The sequence below is a fragment of the Labrus bergylta genome, chromosome 18, assembly GCF_963930695.1.
Source record: "Labrus bergylta chromosome 18, fLabBer1.1, whole genome shotgun sequence".
NCBI lineage: Eukaryota > Metazoa > Chordata > Actinopteri > Labriformes > Labridae > Labrus > Labrus bergylta.
The window spans coordinates 18,468,950-18,486,183 of record NC_089212.1 but is presented as its reverse complement, the minus strand read 5'-3'; the positions used below and the strand labels follow the sequence as shown (position 1 = coordinate 18,486,183).

At 39.7% G+C, this 17,234-nt stretch overlaps 1 protein-coding gene and 1 long non-coding RNA gene across 2 annotated transcripts; both read left to right on the top strand.

Annotated features, from left to right (window-relative positions):
• Positions 1-1,874: 1,874 nt before the first annotated feature.
• LOC136177026 (uncharacterized) lies at positions 1,875-8,821 on the top strand. The gene is made up of 3 exons (XR_010664674.1): positions 1,875-2,027; positions 2,375-2,458; positions 2,741-8,821. It is a non-coding gene; the product is annotated as an uncharacterized lncRNA (long non-coding RNA).
• Positions 8,822-9,150: 329 nt separating this feature from the next.
• nkx2.9 (NK2 transcription factor related, locus 9 (Drosophila)) lies at positions 9,151-11,243 on the top strand. The gene is made up of 2 exons (XM_020627702.2): positions 9,151-9,751; positions 10,248-11,243. Exons 1-2 carry the CDS (start codon positions 9,580-9,582, stop codon positions 10,805-10,807), a joined length of 732 nt encoding a protein of 243 aa, XP_020483358.1. The 5' UTR covers positions 9,151-9,579; the 3' UTR covers positions 10,808-11,243.
• The last annotated feature ends 5,991 nt before the right edge of the window (positions 11,244-17,234 follow it).

The window sequence follows — 17,234 nt, the reverse complement described above, 5'->3', positions numbered from 1 at the left end:
ATCACTTTGACATCTGTTCGTCTGGCACCTGGCACACATTAGTATTACATATTTCATTCCGTCCTAATTTGGAGCGCTCTTTGTCCCGGACCAAGGACACTTAAAAGTAGAGTTGTACCTTTCAGAGCGCCTTTTTTTTTTACGCGGCGTTTCCTTTGTGCAGAGAAGTGCAAATGGGCTGTTGATGCAGACCACACCGCTGAGGAGCCGTTGAGTCATACCTGGACTGCACTCATATTGAATTTCCTCATCCATTTAGATCCCCGCACAAAGCGCGCGCACACATTCCTGCAATTAGTCAGATTTAGGCGCACGAGCGTCAGATAGCTACACAATGTTATTAGATTACCGCGTGCACAGAGTTCAATATCACCATAAACAAACAACACTGAACACGCGCTCTGATATTTGTGTTATTTGATTAGCCGACGTGGAGCCTGCACGGAAAATAAACCAGTACTAGTTAAGATTTATAGAAGTTAAAATAACGTTTCATCGTTTTCTTTCATCCATTGCAGCTCGCGTGTTTTGCAGTATTTCTCGAGCAGGCCTTCTAAATCCGACCGGCATGCTTCGCGGTGACTCTCCCGGCATGCATATGGCTCGAGGTGAGGTTGAAGCATTTCATCACCAACTTTAAAGACAAGTCTCACGTTGGCGGAATCTGAAGCAGCAGATTTTGGCAGCTGGCTCAGGTTCAATGAGGTGAGTGCTTGTAAAGAAAGGGGGGGGGGGGGGGCGTTCAGTACTTGTTGAACGATATATTAACCTGAAATCAGATATTTCTTATAAAAGCTATCCATTGTTCTCTTTTAGTTGTAGCTAATATAACAGAAACAGTTTAGATTGTCTTCAGTCTCTGTCCCTGTTGCTCGTTCTGTCCTCAGAGGGTCACTGAGCTGCTCTGGAAGAACGCAAAGCTGTTTGTTACAAGATACAGTGGCGCCATCTGGTGGACATTTAGTACGAATACGTTGCAGAACTTGGTATTTTCCTAGAGGTATGTAACAAAGTACTTGCCCTCAGTTACAAATATGACCTACTTTTACTCAAATATTGACATTTCATAATAATACAATTTAACAACTTCTTATTTCACTTCGTTCCTCCAGTATTCTCACTTCCAAACATCTGAGTAGGAACTCACGAAATTCGTAGGCAAGTTATAAATTAATACAATAACTTTTGGAAATTGAATGACATTTAATATGCAGCTATTCTGACTGTTTTGATTATTTCTAAGTGAACACATTTGTTGACATTTGTGAACACATGGTTTTTTTCTTTTGCTTTAAAAAAAGTTTTAATCCTTAGAAGATGTTTGGACATCTTGAATGAAGCATAATACAGAAGTTTCTTTTAGCTCTTAGCATTTTTTGATGGACATTTCTTGTGGTTTCCTGTTAATCTACAGAAACAAAATCTATTAATAAAAAAATCAGCTGGAGTATTAGCACCTCCTGCTTTCACATAAATACACGAGTAATCATCTTTTTTTTTTTAGTTTTTAGATTTAATTGAACAATTTTGTGTGTTTATTTCATTTTATTTGTTCCAATAGTTATAATGAGACATGCTATACACACATAGGCCTGAATGCACAAACAGGACTTAGAGTGAGGGGGCTGCACAGGGTTTGGCACCTCATGCAGTTGGGGAGCCTATGGAACTATGGAAGCAACCAGTCCAATTCCTTATTGTTCAGTTCAGTTCCCAGTTCACTAGGACTTGAACTGGTGACCCTCCGGTTCCCAACCCAAGTCCCTACAGACGGAGCTAAAGCAGTCCCAACAAACCACCCGCCTATAGAAGAGTACCAAGGATTTCTGTCAAGTGAGAAATGTATTTTTGATACTGTAGTCAAATTTTCCTGTGAAGAACTTTACATTTGTGTAGATCTAGGCGACCCTGTGGACAATGCACTCCTTCCAAATGATTTGTAGGCGGGTCCCCACGAAGAGTCGGTCAGTTTGAATGTGTTTCCTGCAGAGGGCAACCAAGTACCACACAAGGCCTACAAGTCAGAGGTAACAGGGACAGTTCAGAGTCCTCAGCTGTATTTTGTGTTTAGAAGCTATATATGTTTTGTTTTCTGTTGTTGAGTCAAAAAACCGTTATTACATTTCTTGCCTCACTGATCAAAATGAGTGAGGAACCACTAATTTGATAAACGACAATTCATCAAATCTCCAAGCAACGTTATGGCATAAATTCTTGTGGAGGTGAGAGAAATAAATGTTAAAGAAAAAAACGTCCTACTCTCCTCAAGATAATAAACTCTGCACATTAAGGATGATTCAGCACAATTTTAAACAAACATGAGTTTAGTTTAAGATCATTACATGTTTAATGAGAGTAAAATATGTTTTTGCAGTCTTTTCTGTCCAACATTGTTGAATAAAAAAACTCACTGAAGGAAGTCATCAGCAGCTGCAGATCTTCTACATCCGGTTCTTATGTAAGTAAAGAAATGATTCCCTACCTCAAAGCGTTTTAATGATAAAAACATGATGTCGTGTTTTATACAGATAGAGGGTTTGCTGAAGTTGTGTCTGATCAAGACTGGAACTCAAATTTTCCATTATTAATATTTTGTATCTAAACAATACTGATTGTTTTAAGCTTATATACTGCTGTCTTTACATGTGTTTCCTTTATACATGTGACTGCATTCTAAATATATGATAATCAAGCACCAGTCCTGAATTAATGTCTCACAGCTTTGTTTCCCTTTTCATAGATGTGTTTGTAAAGGCACCAACTTGACGCCTACATTACCCACAATGCAAATTGTATCCACACGGCTGGCATATGGCAGGTGTGCAAACAACTCAAAAGTAAGCAGTGTTTCATTAATCTTGATATCAAGTCGCTTTCTGAATGTGACATTGAATTGCGCTTCAGTGAAGTTTTAAAGTTAGATTCAGTTTGTAATTTTGTACGACTGTGTACGTTCAGTCTGCTGCATTTCACAGGCAAATGTTTCACATTCAAGTCCCTACAGCTGTTTGATAAATTAAGTAGTAACTATCACTTTGAAAGCTCAAATTTATAATAACATACATTTTAATGTTAGTGTAAATATTGAAATTCACAAACTACACAGCACATAGGCCTACAGTACAAAGTGATGTAAGTTTTGTTCCCCTGTTTAAAGATAGTCAGAAGCTTTCTCCTAACAAAATAAAATATAGACTCATACAAAAGTGCCACTCCATCATCACTTCCAAATGTGTGTGGTGGTGACTGTTTCTTCAGAGACCCGGCCCTCTGTCTGGATTTTGATGTGTTGTTTTGTTTGACCCGGGGCGTTTCTGGGTAGGGAATTGGTTTCGCCCAGCCAATGACAGCACACAGGTAAGTTTAGGAGTTGATACAATTCAGCGATTGGACGGACGTAGTGGAAATTGAATTAAAATAGAATCATAGTGAGGTGAAACGCTGAGCGGATAAAGCTTGTTTCAAAACTAGGGTGAACGTTGTGTTGGCCTTTAACCCGCAGATGCAGCGTTAACCTGCTTTCTGTTGGACAAGCAGGTGCCAAACACCGGCGGTTAAATGTCTTTACAAGCTGCAACGAACAATGCTACTGACTCCACCCTTTAATAATTTCACACATTAATGAATCGATCGATACTTTTTAGTGAAGTTCAGGTACAGGATCTGAGATCTTTCTGTGATTCATCATGGTACATTCACAGAACTCGGTTGGAACATTTGTTGTTCAAGTCTATTCATGTTTCTTAATTTTCTCTCTTCAATTAAAACATTTTAAATGTGTTATATTTAAGATTAAAAAATACATGGAGTTCAGGGACAGGTGCATGGATACTCATAAGCCCATGGCTGTTTGCTGTTTTGTTGAATTTATCCATGGTGATGCATCATTTTGCCAATGTTGGCTGTTGTGGCAGCAACTTAAGAACCTATTGGTGGACACCAGCAGTGAAGGAGTTTTTTTTTTGGGCTTGGTTAGCTCAGGAGTCCATGGAAGCAGCAGACAGGAACAGGCTGGCTAGGAAGGCCATGGCTTCAGTGGGCGGGGTAGCAAAATTTGGATGGAGGAGTTTAGGTGGCTATGAAGAAGTACTTTCAGCTGGCCTCAAAGAAGTCATGGAAAACCGTCAGACAAGTCAAGAGGGGAATGAGGGCTTGGCTCCGGCTGTTTTCAGCAGCGGTAGAGACCTGATGATCCAAACTTGGGTTGTTGTCAGTCGGTGGAACTTCTGAACCACCACACACAGAGGTCCTCTGATGAGGAGGCAGAGTTTAAGATCCAACCATGCCTCCTTAAATTTTCATGGAAGTAGGGGACAGTGAGAAATTGCAGACTGTTCCCCTTTTCAAAAATGGGGGCTGGAGGATGTGCTCCAACTATTGGGGTATCCCATCACTCAGCCTGGAGGGAACATTTGTGTCGGAGTGCTGGAAAAGAGGCTCCAGTCGATTGTCAGAATTCGGATACAAGACAATGAAAAATACGCCCTGGCAGTTGAACAGTGTACCAACTCTGAAGCCTTGCGGGGCTTCAGGGGGGAGCATGGTAGCTTTCTTTTACTGTCTATATGTGTTTTGTGGACTCAGAGAAAGCCTTTGATTGTATACAGAAATACAGAATCAGAAAAATCAACATCATAGCTGAGCTTCTGGCTTTTTTAAAAACTATGGCCGTGTTTGCCTAGACTCTCCAAAGTCCTATTTAAGAGAACATATGTGTTAGCTTTTAGTACCGTGAGTTATGTTGTTTTAAGTGCTTTTGCTCTTAATCAGTACTTGTGCTCAAGTAAAGTTCAACTAAACATCCTTTTCATTGATATTGAGTTCCAAATGGGAGAAATCCAATTTGTAAATACCCTATTGTGTCTGAAAGAACCAAACAAACAAACCTGACTTCACACACAGCTGCCTCGAGATCGAGCAGCCTCACAAGAGCACATTTTACTGCAGAGAGAGAGACGGACAGAGAGAGAGAGAGACAGAGAGAGAGACTAAGAGAGAGACAGAGAGAGAGACGGAGAGAGAGCGACTAAGAGAGAGAGAGAGAGAGAGAGAGAGATGTAGCTGCCAAGTCTTTATTCTCAGCAGCCCCTCTTCCACATGCTAATGGTACGTACAGGACAGGAGAAGGGAGAGGACACCAGCAGCAGGTGCAGCTGCTGGAGCATCACGCTGCTCTGAGGAGAAACAGAGGAGGTATTGTGGGTAATAGATACTCAGTCATTCTGAGATCAGAAAACGACAAGATTACGATGTGATCCCAAACACACAGAGCTTAGGACTGGACTACAAAAGTAACAAGTGACAAAGTGCAGCCATTGTGCATGAGGTCAAGTGATGAAGATATTCACAGTTCACATCTTCACAGCTGGACTGTTGTAATTATAGATTTTTTGATGTCAGTTCTATTGGTTGAAAATGGCAAACAACATTTTCTTTCACTTTATTGGACTTTTGGTAGTTTCCTTATCTGAAGTGTCTGTTTTCTGCACTATCCAACAAAGTGTGTAGGCCAAAAAAAAAAACAAATTTGAAAAGAAATCTAATATGATGTGTATTCGTCTGAAATGTGCTATACTGCAACATTTATATGTAGTTTGATGATTTCATGTGTGGATTCATGGGAGTTCTTAGTTATATCGTCAAACCACAACTGCTGATGAAAGTCTTTCTGACATTACTCAAGCAGAAAACAAGTTTCCAGCTGGTGTATTGTCTGAACTTTCAGCCATGTTTGTTCAGGTGAAGTAAAAAAAAACAAAAAAAAAACAAGCTTTTCAGACTCGAGTATTGTTAAAGAAGTGTGATGCTTAAAAATGTATTTCCAATCATACATTTATATTTTTAAAATGCGTATTTAAATACGCAAACACAACAAGACTCCATTACATTCAAAAATAAAACAAACAACTGAATAACTCCAAAAATAAACACAACAAACAAACAAAAAATGAAAGGATTGGATTGTCGGATTTTCCAAGGTCCAAGGTCTTCATTAGACCCAAGAAGGTACATTTATAGTCTAGACTACTTCACAGTTCAAGGCACGTCCGGGCAAAATACATGAAAAACAAACATCATCGATTAAATAAAGTCATGATACAGTGAAAACACTCCTAGTTAAAGTGCATTATGTTGTCCTAGCTTTGTAAAGTTTTGCTTCAGCTGCAGCTACTAAAGTGTTTCTGAAGCGTTTTGTTCTCCCTTTAGAAGAAACAAAGCAACAGCCAGAGCAAAGAAGCTCGTCATGGAGAATAGAGCTCATCTTACACTGCAGATGTGAAGAATGAAGATCAGACGGGTTAGGTTGTTCATGGCTCACATAAGCTTGCTGGCCCACTATACAATTTGGTTAAGAGCATTTTTGGGTTTTAAAGATAGGTAACCAAACCATGGGATGAACAAGGGGAGAAGACTGCACAGATTAAATATAGAATACATGTATCAGGGTTTTATTGATGTGAAAACAGGACACTATTCTGAGACCAAACAGATGTTCATGTGTCATCTTAAAAAGTGCTTCATAGTGTTTCTCAAAGGTCAGTTTGTCAATAATTGTGCCAATCATCTAAAGTCCTAAAATACCACTTATACTATTCCAAAGACCAATTCTCTCTCTTCTGTTGCTTTTTTTTTTAATCTATGATAATTTGTCAGACTTTATGATCTTGACATTAACAGAATGTATGCACATTTGGATATGTTTGGTTATTTAGACGACTTCTTCAGTAAACATACCTTTCTGTGTGAGATTCCTAAAACAAGAGGATTTACAGCCTGAAAATAACCTTTGTTGAATTATATTTTTTGTCTGTTTTTTAAGGTTGCTAAATAACATTTTGTAAATCATTTAATGGTGTGAATATGCTCTCAATAATAATCCACAGTGATGTCACAAAATCATCACTTCTTGTGTCTTAAACTCAGATTGAAAGTGAGCTCAGAGAGGGTTTACCAAACTTCAAACTTCCATCTGAAATAAACATATTGCAGTAAATTGTGATTTAATAATAATGGTTTTTTTTTAAATATCATTTAACCTTGGAGTGGACCATCATTGTGTTAGATTGCAGGTTTTCGTTCAATCAGTAGCTCAGGGATGAGATCCGTCGAGCTACTGGTTTCAGATCCTTGTGAGAAACAGGAAGGGATTGGGAATGAAGAGCTGGACAGCAGAGTAAATATTTGGCCGTGGAGAGCTCTTGGGGGCTCCAGAGGATCCTCTCCGGCTGAAGCCTGTAGGGTGTTAAATAGATTAAGTGTCCTCTGGCTCATTGTGGACAGAGAAATTCCCGCTCTTTGGACATGACTTCTCTTTGCCTTTGCGTGTTTTTGCTCTCCAGTGGAGTGGCCTCTGCAAACTATCCACTCCAGCAAACCTGCACTACTGTAATCCTCTGCTGTTTGTGCACCGCTGAGAGGCTCGTGGGCACACAGACACGATGTTCAAAGAGGAAGTCTGTGCTGTAAAACTTTGGTGACTGCAAATGTATTCGTTAGTGTTTGATATCCAAGAAGAAAAGCTAGTGCGTAACGTGCGTAAAACGGTTTTTACATTGGTTGAAAGTGGGAAATAAAGGCTGATTTTTTTGGAGTATGTTTGTGCTACTACAACAGGTCAGTGATTTGTTGAACTCTGTGAATCTAAATGGACTTTAATTCATCCTGAATCACAGATGTAATATTGCCTAGGACTATAGAGTTGGCGGCAGTAGACGGAGCAGTAGATAGTGTCCCAGATCCCATTCAGCTCCATTGAAAACCATGACAACACGGAACAAGCTCGGATTTATCCTGCAAACTTAAAGCACATTGTGCCTGGGCGTCAATCAGGCATTATTGCGGGACTGAACAAATGCAAAATCTTGACTGGAACAAATGCTTCCAACGGGTCTCGGACGCGGGGCTACATTTTCCCCTTTTGTTCCCCTCCTCTGGTTGGCATGTATTTGTGTTCGCTGTCGTCCGACCACCCAGGACGCAGGGGAGGAAAGTTCTGCAGCAGCACTCTGCGCCCGGCCTCATGCACCGCGCTGAAGTGGATGAGGGCTGGTATCAATATCAAATAACCCCCACAGAAGGCTGGATTCACGCTTTGCATTTAATGCGTTTTATATGAGAGGAGACACAAACAGACATCAGCCTGTAGGCGTTAGATTTAACACCACTGAATATCCAGACATGTGAAAATAAATGGGTAAAAATACATGCATAGTATATTCCAAGCCCCTTTATCTTCTGTGCGTAAAGCATGGTGAACGATCAATAATTAATCTTAACTACCAATCAATAATATCCTGTCAGTAGTCATTAGTCACTGCTACGATTTGTCAGAGGCTGAACAGAGCTGAGTGTTTTGAGGAACAAGTATTTATTACGCAAACAAGTATTTACACGTACAATAATCACATAAGAACAATTCAAGCCCTTTTTTTTAACATTCATGCTCATCTTGTTATTAAAGAAATCCACAATGTGCAAGAATTTCAGAATTACATTTGTAATTCCTCAATAGATTTGTGTCAGTACAACTTTGTCTATCAATAATCTCACGTGTATCCATCTGATTTTTTAGTAGGCCTACTTGTATTATCGGTGCTCACAGGAGGAGTTAACGTTTTCGGCATACGCATTAAAAAAAAAAAGGATGATCTCTGATAAATACTATAACGTTTGTAAGAATTAATTTTAAACTCTTAAATTTGGCGTTTAACATTTTTTAACTTGTCTTGAAGTCAAATATCCTCAAATCACCCGGAAAACTCCAAAATAAAGATTTGATCTTTCGCTTCCTGACATATAGTCATTTTTATAATCTGTTATAAAAAAATGAAATAAAAAAAATGATTTCCTTTATGACAGATTCGTGCAGTAAAATATCATAAATATTTATATCAGAGAAGTCAAAGAAGGACTTTCCTGTTGCACATTCCTTAAAGACGTCAAAGGAGGAAATGCTGAATGTGAGTCCTCAGCATCCATAAACGTCAAAACTTCTCACGCCTGCAATTAATGTGCCTCTAATGGACGTATTAGTTAAACAAACTCACTGTGGCATCACGCTAATTGCTCACTTTGTATGCAAATGTGTGACACGTTGTTTGGGCTCGAGGAGGAGGAGGAGGAGGAAGGGGGGGTGGGGGGGTGGTGGAGGGGGTGATGATGATGGGACGGGCTCTGTTGTCAGTTGCCACCCAAGACGTGATTCAGCTCCAACAATCACCATTATCTGTTCCCGGTCTGACGATACGGGACGAATCTGTAATGATGACGAGTGTTTCCTTCACTCTTTGTTGACGCTCAGAGGGTCTCTCTCTCTCTCTCTCTCTCTCTCCTCACCTACCATCATTGGGTGACAGCACTCCATCCTTTCAGGTGCTCAGCGGAGGAGGAGGCTTTATAAGCGCAGCAGCGTTGTGTTTGGAGTGCTGTTTGTGTAAACACTGAGCGCACACATCACTGTTTGGACTGCGCGTAAAGTGGATGTTTTTCCTCCTCTTTGGATAGATTTACTTTGAGAGTTTACTTGTTTTGTTTCTGCTTCACGCAAAACAAACCCGGATTTTACGCACGTGGATCGCGATGGCCGCACCGACCAAGTTCAGCTTTTCCGTCCGGAGCATCCTGGACCTGCCGGAGCTGGAGATGGAGGCAGCGCCGCGGTCCTCCCCGGTCTACACCTCCTCCTCCTCGTGCTCCGCCAGCTCTCCCTACACCTCCTGGATGGACTGCTGCGACCGGAGCCCTTGCATGTGTGAGTATACATGATGATTTGTTAAATGCAATGTGATGAAGCTATCGCCAATCACTCTGCTATAAAGACTTTCGTTATATAGATTTCGGAGCTTTATTATAAAATTCTGTCAACTTTTTTAAACCTTTATCTTAACAGGAATATTCCCTTTGAAACACGTTTTTTTCCCTAGAAGGGATCCTGACTGAGACAGCAGCATAAAGAAGTTTCAGATGAAAAATGAGAATTACGCAGATACGAATTATCCAACTAATTAACAAAGACAAATAGATGAAGCTATTGTATTTAACTTTTGGAAGCTTTATTTAGAAATGATAGCTGTAAACACAGACAGATACAGAGAGAGACGTCGATATTAGATAGATATAAACATATAGATGGACAGAAATAACATAACATCCTTTCTTTGAAAGAAGGGAAGACAGACAAAATAACTCGCACCTATCAGATTATTTCTATATGAATTTCTCCTAACCTCCATCTTTTTTTTCTGCAGCATCAGATGAAGGCAGTCTCGAGGCCTCTCCGGATTCCACCAAGCCCGAAGACTCGTCCCCGGACTCGGACCAGGACAAGAGTAAGAAGAGCAAGAAGCGTCGGGTCCTGTTCTCCAAGGCGCAGACTCTGGAGCTGGAACGGCGCTTTCGGCAGCAGCGTTACCTGTCCGGCCCGGAAAGGGAGCAGCTGGCCCGGCTCCTCGGCCTGACCCCGACACAGATCAAGATCTGGTTCCAGAACCACCGCTACAAGATGAAGAGAGGCCGGGCCGAGGACCTGGAAATCCCGCAGCCTCCTCCGCTGCTGCGCCGGGTCGTGGTTCCGATCCTGGTTCGAGATGGGAAACCTTTTCCCACCTGCTTACTGGACACTGAGAAACCCGGCTGTTTAGCTCCTTCACACGCGGTTCATTTCCCCTTAGCCTACCCGCATCTGCAGCACCCGAACCCCGTCCATCTGCCTCCCCGGTACCAGCAGCACTTTCCCTCCGCCTCAGCCCCCAGACTCGCCTGGAGAGACCTTTGGAGCGACTCGGTCCACTTTAATTCCTACAAGTGAAGGCCTCGAGTCCATGCACAAACTCACTTAGATTGACATCAAATGTTTTCTGGATGTTTCAGCAACATAAACATTTAGATTTTTATAAAACGAAGGATATTTTGCACATTTTATTTTTTGAAATATTTTTGCTGTGTTTGAGACTGATTTTGCAGATGCTGATTATATTGTTGGGCTAACTTGTGTAGCCTGTCGATGTTTAATTATCTATTGAGATAATGTATTTTTGAACATAATATTTGTATTAAAAAATATTTTGTGAAAGAGTTACAGTAGAATTTAGGCTGAGATAGAAGAGGTAGCAGCAAAGCCTGAATGTTTGAAGGATGAATATTGTTATTTGTTGTCTTTACAGAGACTTTCTTTGAAGGTTTTAACTGTTTAAAAATGTTTCTTTTTGTGAACATAATTATTAATAAAAGGTTTCTCATATTTTGGATGATACATTTGATTGTGTAATTTGCTTATTTTGTCAACTTAAGCTCCAGAAGAGGAATTATCTGCATCCGTTCCTGCAAAACAAACAAAAAGATCCTCAAACACATGTTGAAGAGGTGTCTCTGCAGGTTTTTCTTACGTCTTAAAAAAAAAAAAAGTATAAACGTTATTTTAATGCACATAGGCTTTAATTATTCTTAGTCGTTTCAAAGACACAATTTGTCCTCTGAAATATATCTAATTAGTAGAATCTGAAATATGTAGCAGGTCGAGACAGAGGCCTCGAGGCTTTTCTGATGTTAAAAAACTAATTATGCACCGAAAAGCTGAGCAAACATCTCCTCTGAAAGGCCTGGATTTGGTTAAGCATGAGAATAGCCAGTAAACATTACAGCCTCTCTCACTATGGCACCCTGTGGTTGTCTGGGCTGCTTTCGCTTTTATTCAGTTGACTTTTGTCATTCTGAAGAAACAGGAACAAAACTACACTCCAGCTTTGTTTGAAATCATGGTTTGTGTACTGTAGATTATAATCATTTGTAAGGTTGCAACGAGCAGAATTTAGAGCTCTTATCTGAAACATTTTACAGGATAACCGAACAGGTTCAGTTAGGAAGGATGATGCTCTCAATAGCCAGCAATGTGTCAGAATAACAAGTGCTTATATTGATGATCTTTGGCATGAAAGAACAGATTTCACAGTGTAATTGAGCTTTTAAAAAGATTAAAGTAAAAGGGATAGATATTCTGAAGTTGATCTAATCCCATTATTCCCATAGTATGCGTATATTTCCCTAATTTCCTTCCTCATTTAACTATCATAAAAATGTGCTTCAGTGTTAAAAATCATGTCAGTATTTCATCAGTGCCGAGAGGGGGTCCTCTGCTTCCACGCCCCCTGTAATGTTGTTTGCTCGTCCTGTGACCCTGCAGCCCATCGTCCCTGTCACCTGGCCCTTTGTCCCCCGCGCCGGGGCCACCTTGTATCACATATGGAGGGGACTGTCCGGACCCCTCAGCTCGCTGCATCTCCCCTTAAACACCCTTTTTGTCTGCATGTCTCCCCCTGAATGCACCATTGTCCTGCATCCAAAAGGGGACCGAGACAAAATCTTTAGTGTTTCAATTCCCGTGATGTTTAATCAGCCCCTGCGACAAATTTATGAGCTTTAACTGCACAATGGTGTTTTAGAGCATCTTGGGGTTTAAGGGTGACAAAGACAGGCTTTTAGAGGTTGCCATTGGTTTTTTAAGTTGCTCACAGGAATTGTCTGAAAAGGATGGGCTGGTATTAGCCGGCCCATCCTTTAGTTTTACTCACTGCATGGTCTCCCTGGGCCCCGGGGCCCCTGTTAGGAGAGTTATAAGGTCCATAAACCAGGCCACAGGAGGAGTTTGGTTTACTTGTCACAAGTAACATTTCATATGATCTCTTGTTTCAAACACTTGATTTTCAAAAATTATCCTTTCACTTTTTTTACTTTTTTCTATTTTTTTCTATTTAGAAACATTATACATTATTTGTCTAAAATATTAAAGTAATAGGCGATAGATTGACTAATTATCATAGTGTGTGTTTTAATAAACTGGCCACTTGAGCATTTGTCCATTTTTAAAGTTCAGTTTCTGCCTGTTCAAAGTCTTTTGGAAAACAGAAAATAAGAAGTTAAAACTTTTCTTTTGCATATAAACACTTGATGCAGAATACTTGAAAAAGGTTATCTAAATCAAAGAGAAATGTTTAATTATAATTATTTTAGTTCAATGTTTGTTGAACTATTGCATCTGCATTACTTTCTTTTGTTTGTTGATGCAAAACTCTGAGCACATACATACTGTTGGCTTTTTGTTGACTTGTTATGATGAGGTGGGACTAAGGTGTGATTTATTGTTTATCTTTGAGACCTGAACGTGTGTGGATCCAATTTATATTAACAAATGCAACCAAAAAGCCACACTTCCCTACAATACTAAAAAACCTGAAATCCTCTCACCACCTTTAGCTTTACCAGATATATTCTGATTTTTAGAAATTCTCTCTCATCACAATCTTTGGTCCCCTTGGCCTCTTTGTGATTGTAGACTGAAGTTCTGGTTAATTCCTCTTCTTTTGTTTCAGATATGTTGACTTTAATGGCTCAGAATAATACCTTATTGATGACATAATATGAAGGTTTGGATTTCTGTGGCAGCTCAGTGATGCTGAGGCTGACGATGGATTAGTGTGTGACGGAGCAATCAAAGCACATTGAGTCAAAATGACAGATTTTTGACACGGAAAGTAACTGTTGTTTGGTTGTCCCAATGAAATTTTCTTAATTTTTTTAATTCAGATTTAAATATATAAGAGTCCCGAGTATTTAGAAGTCCATCACCAGGTTCACTTTTTCCACAGTGAGGCATTTTACCAAAATGTTGTGCTGCAACTACTCACATGCATTTTGTGTCAAACCCACAGTAAAGGTTTACATATCTGTGCAAATACTTTGTGAACACTTTAACTAACCAGTGATTTTTCTTTTGGTTTTCTTCATCAAAAGTTGAGGTCCAAGTTTTTGTTACAATTGAAACATCTACAAGTACATCAGACAAAACTCAGAAATGAATCACCTTTTTTTTGTCAAAAAATTAAATGTGTATTTTCTGTTTCTTGTTTATTTCTTCAGATATCTCATGACCATTTAGTTGTCTAATTCGACCTCTTTAGAGGACAAACTCCCTGGAAGTGCTAGTTAAGAATGGTGATTAAACAAAATCCCCTTTTTTCATGACGTTGACCAGCCGTACACTCTGCAGACAGTGGTTATTCATTATTGGAAGTATTTCTAATCAGTATATTGTGAACTATCAAAACAGAATTAAAAAAGTAACTTCAAAGCAGCACTTCAGGGAAGATATCAACACCTCTAGCTTCAAATATCTCTGCTTCCAGGGAGCCAGATGGCCTAGCGGTTATGTCGTGCACCCCCTGTGTGGAGACTACAGTCCTTGTCGTAGCGGCCGTGGGTTCAACCTTGAATCTAACCCTTTGCTGCATGTCATCCCTCACTCTATCCTTCCAACATTTCTTGTTTCTCTTCAGCCAAAGTGGCCCAAAAAATGACTTTAAAAAAAATCACAGCTTCCTCTCCTGCTTTGATGCATATTCTTAATTCCCCTCTATGCTTGATAAACTGTACTGTAAATATTTAGGTGTCATTAAATGAAGGCAATCTGAGTTACAACTTTGTGCCCAATATAAATCAGTTCAATTCAAATAAATGTATTTATCCGTTAGGAACTTCAGTTGGGTAAAAAGCATCAGTGTCCACTCAGCTCACGACATGATGCTCATGACAGCACAACAGCAACCCCCCCCCCCCCCCACACACACACACACTCACACACACACACACACACACACACACACACACACATCACATTCAACATCCAAAGTGCACTCAAAGAGTCTTGAGTGAGTGAAGCTTGTAAGCCATAACAAATGATGCATGACAGATTAACAAGAAATAATGCTCATAATTCTAGGGTTGAAACAAAATAAACATTCAACTTAACTTGTGGGTTATATTAAAAGCATGATAAATAGAACATGAATAATGTTATGAATTATATAACTGTCTGTTAGGGTAAATGATATCATTAGTAATGATCTTGTGTCTCACACAGGCTGCACACCTCTCATTTTTAAACAAACACATTTTCAGTCGGTCTTCACTGTTGCTGCCTGTAAATGAAAATGACATCACTTTTGGATTTAAATTTAAAGTATGAAAAGTATGTTCTCAAAGGTTTAACTGACAGCAGACCTAGCAGGAGTACATTTCTGCATCCAAATGCGTTTGTCTTATCTGTAGTAGATTTATAAACAGCAAATTAGATTATTTTTTCCAGAACGTTTCATTCTGTGTGCTTATTAAAAATATTGCTCAATCCTAAATCTGTAACCTTTAGGAACAAACCTGCTGCAGTGATGCAAAGAAACTTCTCACACTTCCTCAAGTAGCTATGGACGGGAAAGTTGTAGTTTCCCATGTGCTGCTGTGTGCGGTTTCTGTGTTACATACCTGCTTTACACTTGGCCTGAATTCATTCAATGGCGGTGGTTTCCAGTCCCTGTCTTGGAGCAGGTCATTGAGATTCCTGTCCAGAATCTCAAATGCTAGACAAGTGTGTTCCATGTGACCAAAGTGCTTGAAAGACTTTACGACATTGGTGTTGTCTGGATTAAGAACAGACATGACCTTTAACATGGACACATGGGGATGAAAGAGGGGGCGGATGTGGCTCAGTTGATAAAGTCACTGACTGAAATCAGTCGTCTCTCAACCAGAAGGTTGGGAGTTTGATCCCCAGCTCCTGCAGCCACAGTCTGATGTGTTCTTGGGCAAGACACTGAACCCCTAGTTGCTCCTGCTTCCCACATTAATGTATCACTGTGCATATAATGCACAATAATATTCTGAAATTATTTATTTCTTACTATTGCTTTATTAATAGCTACCTTAACTTTGACAGGCCATTTAAACTCTTTGTTGTTTTACTGCAGCTAAATGTATTCTTCCACCTACATACAACAGCATTTTCAAAATGTTTTTGCAGACAACTTTTGGCCATGGATGAAATCTTTCACATCTGTAGATAAACCTGGAAGAAGGTCCTTTTTGTTAGTGATCCCACTCTCCACCAGATGGCGCACTAACACACGCTATTAATTGTCACCACCTGTATAAGTGACCTCATGGTATTATTTTTTTAAGTTCTCTAGAAGCAAACAACTGAGCAGCCACAAGGGGTCGCACTTTATTTGGGATAGCGCCACCATGCATGCCCCTCTTATATGTTGCTGATTGGGTGCAGAAAGATGCCATTGTGGAGTGACGTGTGGCTGGTCAGTGTGACGTCATGCTCCGAGTATCCTCTTTAGGGTCAAATGTAGAAGTCCGTTCTTTACCAACTCTAGTTTTTTTTTCCATCTCTCTGATGTAGAGTTTACTGGAATGAAACTGAATCCCTTTTGCACTCTTCAGGATTTTTGAAACGTTCTCCTCTCATCTTCTTACCTGAAGACAGGAAGAGTTGGCAAATAAAATCAGTTCTTGAGGAGAGACAAAACACTGCCGCGGGAGGTAGAAATGTGTTGACATTAAATATAATGTTGTCTGTTTTATAATGTGGGCATTAGAGATACCATCCAGGCTTCTAAGTAATAGATAATATAACTAATGACATTTAAGGTGGACCCTAAATGTTGTGATTTTTTGGATTGTTAATAGGGCATATCGACAATTTGTTATTGAAATACATTGAGTGTAGAAAGTGTGCCGATTTTTGCATCTAAATCTTTTTACCTTATGTCTATTCTTTGTGCGTGTTTAAAATGAAAATGTTCATGCTGAAGATAATCTTTACAGTACATTCCGGTTTGATAACAGAATGTTATTCTTTTTTTTTTTTGATTGGAAATGATAACAATAACTTAGATCCTTTTAAGTTTTCTTTGCAGACACTCTTTCTACCTCCTATGGATTATATCATTGACCAATCAGTTCATAAATAACAAGCTGTAGCCTCGATAACAAAGGCTGTGCAGCCTCACACCGCCACTTCAAAGTGTCCTCATTATTCTGAGGAATTAGTCTGAACATTTGGACTAATTATCGCTAATTGGCTGTAATAGCCGTGTGCCAGAACAGTAAAAAGGTGCTGATTTAGATGATTAAAACTCTCTCGTGAAATTCCGTATAATTAAGGAAGGCATACGCAAGATTTAGCTTGTGCAGAGACATGCGTTCAAATATCATCGAAGCAATTTGTTTTAGCTGTGATATTTAGGTGTGACTATATAATAATTGCGTCATAAAACTTAATTTGAAAAACAGCAACATGGTTGTGTGGGGTTTAGTTGTGCAGGTTTTTTTTAATTCTACCAGTGCTCCTCCATGCAGCTCTAACGCAGATTATTCTGCTGCTACCTGCAGGCTGCCGTGAA